The following is a 10,808-nucleotide window of genomic DNA, read 5'->3' as shown; positions in this document are numbered from 1 at the left end:
GCAAAACCGGGCCACTTTTTTCGTTTTTGCAGATTCGGTCCACTTTTTCAGCAAACTGACCAAAATACCCTTTTTACTTTTTCTCTTTCCTCTTTCTCTCTCCTCTTCGTTTCTCTCGTTCTTTTTTTTTCTCGCCGGCAGAGCGGAGGCGGAAACGGTCCGTCTCGCCTCTCACCCTCATTCNTGCATGGACGAGGGCAAGGGCGAGGGCGAGGGCGAGAGCATGAGGGTGAGAGGCGAGACGAACCATTTCTGCCTCCGCTCCGCCTCCGCTCTACCGGCGAGAAAAAAAAAAGAACGAGAGAAACGAAGAAGAGAGAGAAAGAGGAAAGAGAAAAAGTAATAAGGGTATTTTGGTCAGTTTGCTGAAAAAGCGGACTGAATCTGTAAAAATGAAAAAGATGGCCCGATTTTGCAAAAACCCAAAATAAGTGAATTTTTTATGCAAATTGGCCTTAATTTTTTAACTATGTTTTTCAATCTCTTTCTCTTCCGTACGTAATTGATTTTCAAAAATACGATCGTATATAATTTACAATGAGTCACACAATATAATAAAAATATAAAAATAGATATTTACTATCAAAGAGTCATCTAATAGCCCAGATCCACTAAAACTTGATCAAGTAAGTTTCACAAACCTTTTTTTTTTTTACCAAAAAGCACATTCAATAGATCTTGTGATGATTAATTAAAAAGGTTAGGGCTCATAGCAAATTTGCTCAGGAATAAAAGGAACAAACATGGATTAAATTGTTAATAAGAATATTCAACCATATAGAAAAGTAACTAAATCACTCTCACCATGTAGTATTAATTCTTAATCAAGAGCATCCAACATCTTCAAATATCTTGCAAGGTTGCTTAAGAATAGCAATTTATCGTACAATATTTTGATTAGCACACTAAAAACAAAACGAGCGGTATAATTTGTCGCTGTTGTGTTATTTTCTTAGAGCCTGAATAAATGAAATAAGTTTGCTCCAACCAAGAATCCCCCTCATCACAACAAATGAGACGGAAAAAAAAAAAGAAAAGAAGAAGAAGAAAATCCCTTGACGTTACTGCACAAATAATTTAGTAAAAGCATCCCAATATCCAGCTAGCTGAAAAGAACAAAAAGGATTAGTGATCTTATTAAAGAACTAATGAAAACATAAAAGAAAAGAAAAAGGGATTGGTTATATGAAGATCAACTTGGCCCAGAATGCCCTTTCCGGTTTGACCTTCTACAACCAGTCCTGCTGTGAGACCGATCATCGCCCACGCTCCATTGATGGCCTCCGCGCGGCGTCTCCTCTGAATCAAATTTCACCTTACTACAACTTCAGGAAGAAGCGTTACAAGAATTTCTACGTCATTGATTGTTCGGCAGATGAGAGACGGATAACTTAAGTTATTCCTCGTCTTCTATGGGATGAGAGTAGTTTTGGTTAAATCGGGTTATTCTACAGCAGAACTACTATTGGAGCCAACCTATCAAATAGAGGGATGCCTCACTTTGTCCATAGATATCGATGAAGCTGTTGTAGTTAAAATCGGAAACCAAATGAAAAGAAAAATGAATTTGGTCTGTCTTGGTTATGGGACTTAAGAACCAGACTACGGCATAATGGCGATAATTAGAAAAAGACTGTTTAATAATGCATAAAAATTAAGGCAATTGCAAAGCAGAGAAAAGGTTTCACACACTATGAGCTTTTCTTTCGCCTGAATTTCTTGCATCTGTTTGGCGGCCAAGCGCTTTGCTTCGAGGGGGTCGACCATTATAATGTCATCGCCAGAACTTCTCTTTCCTTGAGACACCTAAGTTGTTCAGTACAGCTAATCAGCTTTTACAACAAACGAAAACCAGAAGAAAAGGAAACAGCAAAAATAAATGCCGGAAATAGATAATCACCAAAACTAGGCATTCCTTATTGCTGAAAATCATTAGAGCCAATGAAGTTCTCTTAGCACGATTAACGGCATAAACTATGATTCAACTAACAAAGCAAACCTCTAATACAAAGTAATCGCACGAGATTTTCTACTAAAAGTTAAATCCAATCCAAACCGAAAAATATCAGTATTAATCAGAAGCATAATCAGAAGCATAAATACTTACATTTGCATTAGCAAAAGCCACGAAGGTTCGCCTACTGCCTCTTTGAAAATTAGCATACATTACTTGTCTTCTTTGTGAGCTCCAGCTAGCATTAAAACAAAAAAAAATAAAAGATACTTCAAATACAGTATATTTACAAATACAAATCTCTTTGCAAACAGCAGGACCGGTATAATTTGCAGATATCTCACAATTACATCTTAATTTAAAATACTAAAGAATGAAGTCAAACATTATAAAATCTGTTTAAAGCTTTTTAACTAGTTTAGTGCTCAAACAGCAGAGTTAATGCACATTCGAAGAACATTGTGAGATAGAAGAACAGTGAAACCATCAATCAGTATACTCCTTGTGCTCTTCAAGAACATTTCGCATAGTTAAATATCTGCGGGGAAAATTAAGTTCTTAATCTATTGTCCACATTTTTCTCCGAATTCCACCTCAATGTGCACGGGCACAGCAAACAATTCAATCAAGGTTAAATTTTTTAAAAAAGATATCTCATACTAGTAAAATACTAGGAACCTTTAATAGCAACATTAGAAACGACGATTATAGGGTGCATACACAGTGGGTTCATAAAACAAGTAAACTACTGTCATAGCCCATTTTCGCACCAAAACATGTTTTTGTAGGTTTGAGAATGGGGATTAGAGCATCAGAAACTAATCAAAATGCCAATTTTGATGTAAAATTCTATCGTCTACTAATGGACTGTAGAAATTCTTGTATAATCCGAAGTTCAATTAGGGTTTGACATGAAAAATTAGCATAGCATGGAACGCAAAACACCTCAAAATTCAGTGTATTAAAGTAAAATTAAACCGAAAGGAAGGGGAAGAGGAAGACGAAGAAGAAGAAGATAAAGGAGCTCACGAGCTCTCCTTCCATGGCGACGACGAGCTCCCCCCTCCCTCTCCCCTCCCCAAAGAAGTTGCTACGACACTCCCCACAGGGAGAACCTTACCACGGAGCTCCCACGATCCGCGGCGGAAGGGGAGGAGGGTGAGAGGAGAAGGAGAGGGCTCCGGAGCGGCGTGGTCGGGAAACCCTAACCCTAACCCTTGGATGGAGCGTTTGTGCGGGAGAAGAAAGGGTCGGAGCGACGACGCAACGCTACACGCCATGTTCGGGACGGGGTTGCGAAAAGAGTCTTTTTTTTCATTTTTTGTTTTTAATGTGGTTTATTGAATAAGTAATCACTAATCAGTAATTAAGCAATATTTTATGATCTTATTTGAATGTCAAAATAAATAATTCAACAATAATTTGTTCACTATAATTTTTTTGTTTTTGTCATTCGAGGTTAAAAGTTTTATTTTTATATTTTGAGTTAATTTTGTAAGTTCGTCAATTCCCGTCACTCAAATATAAAAATATTTTAAGTAAATCTAATAAATATGTTGAACGAGATATTTTATACATGCAATTAGAGTCGTATTCAAGAATTTTTGTTTTATAATTGTAATTTATTAGAATCTATTTTAGTTCTTTTGAGGACGAATAGAGATAATTTGGTAGAATTGTATACTTTATCATAAGATAGTTGATTTCACTTTAAAATAATAATTAAGGGCCGAATATCACGCACTTATTTTAGATTTTTAAATATATATTAGGATTATTTTAGCATATAGCCTTTTCAATTTTTTATTTTACTAATGATTCTAATTAAGTTATATTTGCATAAATAGTTATCTCCTTACCGCACAAACATCTAGATGGTGTTTGTAAGTTGAATACTTACGGTGATTTAATTACCGTGTTTAAATACGATGGTTCGATTATCGTTTTTTTTTTTGTAATTTTTTTATCATCCTTATAAGTTAAAAAAATTTAACTCGAATATGGATAAGAATTTGATAATTCAATCACTATATTCAGCTTAAAATATAAATATTGCACTTGTGTGGCAAAAAAAAATCCATATATATAAATATAAATTTATTAGAGCCATTTGAAAAATAAAAAGAGTTTTGAAATGGCTAAATGCAAAAAAAAATCCTTACATATTTTATTTATCTAATATACTAAACTTTTTTAAATAAATAAAAAAATACTGAATAATATATTCATACATCCCACTAGAGCAGCTCGATACAATTCACTATTTTCAAGACATATTTTGGCTAATATGCATAATTATAAAATAGTCATATAAAATTAGTATTTGCATACAGTAATAAAGTTAATTTTTGTAAAAACATGCGTACGCATTCTCAAACTTTTACGTTACCACCAATAGTGTGTATAATAAAATAATAACTGAGAATTTGGTTCATCAAAAAAGCATAAAAAATTATTATTTATAAAAAATATTATTATTAATTTTTTTTGTTCTTCGAATAATTTTTTTTAAAAAATGTAACAATTCATTTTTGAAAAATCTGGCAAATTTTTTTTTAAGTAGTCAAAGAACTACTTTTTGAAATATTTTTGTAAGAAGTAAAAACTTCAGAAAAAACTTCAAATACCCCACGTGGTTTCGTACTTTCTCATTTAATATCTTATGGTTTAAAATGTATAAAGTCAGTACCCTGTGATTTCGTATTTTCTCACTTTAGTACCCTGTGATCTCAAATGTATCAAGTTAGTACTATGTGGTTTTGCACTTTCTCACTTTAGTACCATATGGTTTAATATTTTGTTAAATTATATACCCCGAAATAAAATCACAGGGTACAAACTTTGATAAAAAAATAAAAGCACAGGGTACTAACTTGATACATTTGAAATCATATAATACTAAAGTGAGAAAGTACGAAACTATATGGTACTATCTTAATACACTTTAAATTATATGGTACTAAAGTGAAAAAAGTATTTGAAGTTTCCCCAAAACGTTATTAACTGTTGTGTAGAACAATTAGCAGTTATCTCACTTTGAGCTTAAAAAGAAAATAAATAATAATAATAATAATTAAAAAAACGATCGTATATAAAATGAGGCTCCGTCATCTTCTTAAACGGCGCCGTGAGGGTTTGTTGAGTAGGGTGGGTGGAGAGTTCGCGACTTTGCGGATCGTGATCTCGATCTCGAACACGATCTCGATCGATCGCGGGGGGGTTCCCCGATCGGGATCTCCTTTTCCTCTCCTCCAAGGTAAGCATCGATCGATCCCTCCCTCTTCGTTTCTTTTGCTCGAGCTCCTTTTTCAATTAGGGTTTTGCAATCTCCCGATCGAGATGGCACAAATCCGTAGAACCATATCCTGGTCGATCTCCCGCTTCACATGTCTTTCCGGTTTCGTTCGACCCTTTTAGAACTGTTTGTAGGGCAACTACTATTTTCGATGATAGATCGACTGCTTGTACTTTAGGGTTTGTGTGGGATCTAGGGTTTTTTAGAGCTATTTTGCAGAAAAAACTGCGGGTACAGCTAATTTGCAGAAAAAGGTCTGGGCACTCGGGACAGTGGGTCGAAATTGCTGATTTGTTGATGAAAAGAAAGATTTTGATCTGTCTGTGGAGATGGGAGAGCGAAAGAAGAAGAAGAAGAAGAAGAAGAAGAAGAAGAAGATAGAACTACTTTAATCATTAGTGAAAGCCCTCATAATATATGACAATATGAGTTCGAATATTTTATCACTGTAATTAAACTAATCAGTGGAAACCCACGAATATTTGTTAAACTAATTCAAATGTTGCTTCATTTCAATATACTGCATCTCCTTTTCTTTCTTGCGGATTTTAAGAAATTGGTTGACTTTAGTGATATTAGCAGGTTGGTGTACTGGATGGCCGCTCGTGTTTACGTAGGCAATTTGGATCCCCGAGTTACTGCGCGGGAGCTTGAGGATGAGTTCCGAGTATTTGGGGTTTTACGAAGGTAAGCTACATGAAACGACACTGTGTACATAGCTTAGTAAGTGTCTTTGTAGTATTTTTTCTCCTTCCTTGTTTCTAGTTTATGAGTGATCTTCATGCTACATATCTTTTGGTTCAAAAGTGCAGAGCTTACTTTAACTTCAGGGCATTTTGAAATGACACCTTACCTTTATTTTTTCTTAAATATTTAGCTGCCATGTTTGTTTCTCTAAACAGGTCTTATTGTTGAGTTGAGCAGCAGGGTAAGTGAGAGGATGCTGCTGTATACAATTGTGGTTTTGAACATCTTCATTAAACTACGTCTTTTCCTTTTCCAGCAATGTCATTAAGTTTTATTGATTTTATGACTATTTTCCAAAATGTATCTTGGATCTTACTGAACAGCTTGTGAATGATCAACAAGTATATTTAGCTAGAACCTCTTGTGTACATCCATTAATTTGTAGCAATAGTGTTTTCCCCCAGTCTTGTTCAAACTATTTCTTCAAACTTAATGTATGCAGAAAGACTGATTATCTATACGAAGTTGTTCCTTTCGTTGCTTTATGCATTCCAAAAAGGATATACTCTTAACCCTCCTATAAATTGGTGATTTATCTACTGGCCGCATAGGTGATATGTTGGTTGGCTTGGTTTTCTTGATGCAGTGTGTGGGTTGCTAGAAAACCACCAGGTTTTGCTTTTATAGACTTTGATGACCGTAGAGATGCTCAGGATGCAATTCGGGAGTTGGATGGTAAGTAACTTATTTTTTGTTTAAAATTTTGCTGCTTATTTGACATATCCCTTTGGTCTGGCATAGCTGTATTACAAAGGGATTTTACATTCACCTTTAAGTGATTTGCTATTTAGTTATATTCCTCTGCAAAATCTTAAATTTTATGTGTGCCCTCTAATTTTCATTTTTATATTTATATTTTCTTTGTTCTGATCCATGCATGTAATCTGGTGGTCATCTCATTGCTATGCCTGGCCGATGATCTAAATTGCTTTGATTCTTGTGTAATAGGTAAGCATGGATGGCGAGTTGAGTTGTCCCACAACTCAAGCAGTCGTGGCCGTGATCGCTATGGTGGTTCTGATATGAAGTGTTATGAGTGTGGTGAGGCTGGTCACTTTGCTCGGGAATGTCGCCTGCGGATCGGCCCTGGAGGTTTAGGCAGTGGAAGGCGTCGTAGCCGCAGTCGCAGTCGCAGTCCTAGATATCGTAGGAGCCCGAGCTACGGTAGAAGGTAATTGAAGCTTCTGCACTGAGTGTTACGAAGTTTTTTTTTTCGCCTTTTTTTTTTTGGTCAGCTACATATCCCGAACTAAATGTGACTCATGCTTAGCCATCACATATCTCATTGTCTTAGCATACAACCTGAAAGGCAATAGGTTCAGAATTGATTTTATGATTTCTCAGGATGGTAGAGTTTGCAGTTAAATATTTTTAATGAGGGGTTGTAGTTTAGGAAGTAATTTGGTTCTGTGTACATGATTCCTCTTTATGAATTAGACAAATCTGCTTGATCTTTCTCTGAGCATTTTCTCTGAGCATGTTTTGGACTGTAGATGATCTTTAGTTGTGACAATATCTGAATTACAACTAATTTCTCTGTGATCAGAAGCTACAGTCCTCGCGACCGGTCTCCAAGGCGTCGCAGTGTATCGCCGCCTCGTGGACGCAGCTACAGTAAGTCACCACCATATAACCGAGATCGTGAAGAGTCTCCCTATGCTAATGGGTAAGTTAAACCTACTTCCTGTTTGCTGTTGTTTTAGAGGTTAATCTTATCACTTGTTGCATTTACCGTATTGAACTATTTAATCTTTGTTTGATGATTCTTGTTCAGAAACAGTGGTGCCAGATACAGCCGCCGCAGCAGGAGCTAAACCTAATTAAGTGGGCACTATGCGTTCTGGATCGGCAATGGAACTTTTGGTGTTGTTGGCTATGAACTATGTCCTATTTGAGTGTCACAACTTCGACTGCGTGAACTTGGTTAAGTTTCTATAACTTAATTTGCCTTGTTATGCATTTCTATATAATGTCTTAGAGTTCGTATAACTTTATAACAAGGATGTACCGTGCAACTAAGATTTATATCTTTTCTTTTGTGTGTTCAAAAGGCGTGGTCCTGCTTTAACGACTCGCCGGACTTCAGCACTCAATTTGCTTTTGTGGTTATACTCTACATCGTCTTGTTCTTCGCTACGTCCTCACCTGCTAGCTTCGATCAAATTGAGACTATTTCCCTTCTTGACTACATGCTTCTGCGTGCTTTATATTCTTCGGTTAAGATGCTGCCTCGTTACTGCCTTCATATAACTTGAGAAGCTGCAGGGGAGCTTCTAACCTAAAACGTCTTCTGAAACCACTAGGGAATTCACGATCTTCGTAGGCCTACGACTCTTCTGGGTCTTCTCTCGCTTGTAATTCAAGGTGAGGAAAACCAAAAACTGCTTCCCGTTCATTCGAGGATCGAAGACCTGCTTCTTTTCTTCGGCTGCATGATCTTCTGATGAACTCCAGAGGTGTGTCGACAGTATTCAATTCTGGGGTTTAATCGGTTACTCCATTTTTCTTCAGACTTTTATCTATTAAACGTCAGTAGTCGAAATTTCCCCCCAGTAAGAATTTTATTTTCACGATGAACTTCCAAATGTTGTTTATTTCTTCTATTACTGGTAAAAATTAGAAATAAATGAGGCATAGTTTGGGAATGTGTTGTCTGTATGCAACCGCCTGATGCTTTAAAGCCCCGAGAAAAAGCCTATATAAGCTCACTTTGGAGCTCCACTTCCTGGTTGCTAAAAGATGACAGCGGAGACCTCAATGAGGGAAGCATCCCGCCATCTCGAAGCACGGAAAGGACCGACCCAGCTCCAGAGCATCAAAATGGTTGCGCTTGGAGAACATACTCTCGTAAACGCCTGAAATTTGCCTGCTTCTACTTAACTAAGTCCTTTCTGAATGAGATTGCTAGCCTGTTTAATCCAACCTGGGTTCATGTTCATGTGCTTTTACCTGACGGGGTCGCAAGAATCTTTGCTATGCTATCTGCGGTTATCTTACTGCTTTGGGATTGGATGTGTTGAATCTGATCCATGTATTCAATCTGTCGACTAACATTCTGTTTTTCGGTTTTGTTGATCTGTGTTGAATTTGGTTTACATCTTGCAGTGTAGCTGCATCTCTGTTTACTCCCTGTGGTTCATTCTTTTTGCATTCTTGTGGACCATAAGATCATAGAAATATTGAAGGCATGTAATGTTCCTCAATACCATTGAAATACTCTTTTTCTACTAGAAAATTATAAGCATACCAATTTGGATAAACCGAATTTGCGTGAAAACTATCCATCAGTTCGGATTATCAGTTTCCTTATGTTTCATCCTTTTATTTATCGGTTTTTGTGTTTGTGTTAAGTATATATTTGTGTGTTTTTGTTGTTGGAGTTTTCTTTTTATCCGGTATGCTTAGTGAATATAATAAATATTCAATCGAAGTTAGAAAAAATGGGTCAAAATTTTCATCGTGTATCGAGTGCAAGGAGATTTTTTTTTTTTTTTTTTCTCTCTCTTTTAACAGCATGTTAATATGAATTTATCCCTTTAATTATGTAATGGTGAAAAATACATAGAATTTATGTGAACTATCAACCCAATATTTTTAATTTATAGTTTTATGAATTATATAAAAATATGCTAATTAAATTTTATATTTAAATTTTAAATTTAAAATGTTGTTAACTGATTGAAACTAAATAAAGTTTAGATCAAAATGGGTGATAATTAGAATAAGTCGTACAAATTTTTACCTTATAAAATCGTTGGTAATTGATATGTGTGAACGCATACATTCATAAGAAAAATACTCTTATTATTCTTATTTATTATTATTATTTTTTAAAGATAGATAGCATGTTATTCGTTTCGTTTATTTATTTAGAAATAAACTTAACTATAAATGTGAATCAACTAGAATTTGAACTTGGGATCTCGAATACCAACAACTAAATTTTTTTCCACTTGCATTAGGAACGGTCGGTAATACTCTTTATCTTATTGATTCAAACAAAATAAAATTTTATACCATTCATGTTTAATTGTTAATTTTATGGTATTAATTTGGACAAAAATTATATAGGCATCGCTCTCAAACTAGAAATTTGGGGACAATGTGGATGGGCACCGCATGACCGGCACGCCTCCATCCTCGCCTCCCTTTCACTCCATCTGCTTCTTTTTCTCTCTCTCTAAAAATTGAGGCCCATATATATATATATATTTTTTTTCTTGAAAAGGAAGGGCGGGGCCACACGGCGTCTATCCGCATCGTCCCATGTCCATATAATTTTTGTCGCATCAATTTATATTTGCATCAATCCAGTAACATCAATGCCCATAATAAATTTTTTTTTTTCTAGCGGTGGGTCCCATCAACGGTTGACCTGCTGACTCGGGTTTGGCGGGTCCTAACGACCCCATTCGATTTGGTCACGGCGGCGCGTAATGAGGAAGTTGCCTTGCAAATGGTGTGGGCACTCATCATCACCGTTCATCAATGGGAACTCCTCTTTTTTATTTCTCGTTAGAAAAAAAAAAAACTTAAACTCGAATTTTACATTCAAAAATAGAAATTAAAATTAATAGCCATCTGTTTAAAGTAATAATGATAGAGACATTCTTTTTATCATACAGTATCAATTTGAATGTTAAAATTAAGTAAATAACTACTCAGAAAATAAGTAAATATGCATAGAAACTGTATTGGTGTCTAAGAACTTAATAATTAGTACTTAAGATTCTACATTCGAAAGTTTAATTATTTTATATTTTTAGTTAAAATTATATCAATAAAAATTAATTAAACAAAACAGGTGGCTTG

At 35.5% G+C, this 10,808-nt stretch overlaps 2 protein-coding genes across 8 annotated transcripts; one reads left to right on the top strand and one right to left on the bottom strand.

Annotated features, from left to right (window-relative positions):
* On the bottom strand, nt 779-3,281 carry LOC109712015. 4 transcript variants are annotated; one of them, XM_020235431.1, is made up of 5 exons: nt 2,984-3,281; nt 2,108-2,192; nt 1,693-1,806; nt 1,227-1,299; nt 779-1,106 (listed from the first exon to the last, which is right to left on the bottom strand). In XM_020235431.1, exons 1-5 carry the CDS (start codon nt 3,232-3,234, stop codon nt 1,078-1,080), a joined length of 552 nt encoding a protein of 183 aa, XP_020091020.1. In that variant the 5' UTR covers nt 3,235-3,281; the 3' UTR covers nt 779-1,077. The 4 variants fall into 4 exon arrangements, with proteins under 4 accessions (XP_020091020.1, XP_020091019.1, XP_020091018.1 ...); XM_020235430.1 differs by having other exon boundaries at nt 1,198-1,299; nt 2,984-3,280; XM_020235429.1 differs by having other exon boundaries at nt 779-1,299.
* On the top strand, nt 5,054-9,199 carry LOC109711812 (serine/arginine-rich splicing factor RSZ21). 4 transcript variants are annotated; one of them, XR_002216688.1, is made up of 7 exons: nt 5,054-5,210; nt 5,832-5,936; nt 6,583-6,671; nt 6,945-7,167; nt 7,543-7,662; nt 7,771-7,919; nt 8,048-9,199. XR_002216688.1 is itself a non-coding variant. In XM_020235060.1 (6 exons), exons 2-6 carry the CDS (start codon nt 5,845-5,847, stop codon nt 7,808-7,810), a joined length of 558 nt encoding a protein of 185 aa, XP_020090649.1. In that variant the 5' UTR covers nt 5,054-5,210; nt 5,832-5,844; the 3' UTR covers nt 7,811-9,091. The 4 variants fall into 4 exon arrangements, 3 of the variants coding, with proteins under 3 accessions (XP_020090649.1, XP_020090647.1, XP_020090648.1); XM_020235060.1 differs by having other exon boundaries at nt 7,777-9,091; XM_020235058.1 differs by having other exon boundaries at nt 7,771-9,091.

Source organism: Ananas comosus, linkage group 6 (assembly GCF_001540865.1).
Source record: "Ananas comosus cultivar F153 linkage group 6, ASM154086v1, whole genome shotgun sequence".
NCBI classification, from domain to species: domain Eukaryota; kingdom Viridiplantae; phylum Streptophyta; class Magnoliopsida; order Poales; family Bromeliaceae; genus Ananas; species Ananas comosus.
Note: the sequence above shows the minus strand (reverse complement) of the source record. Positions and strands in the feature narration are given on the sequence as shown.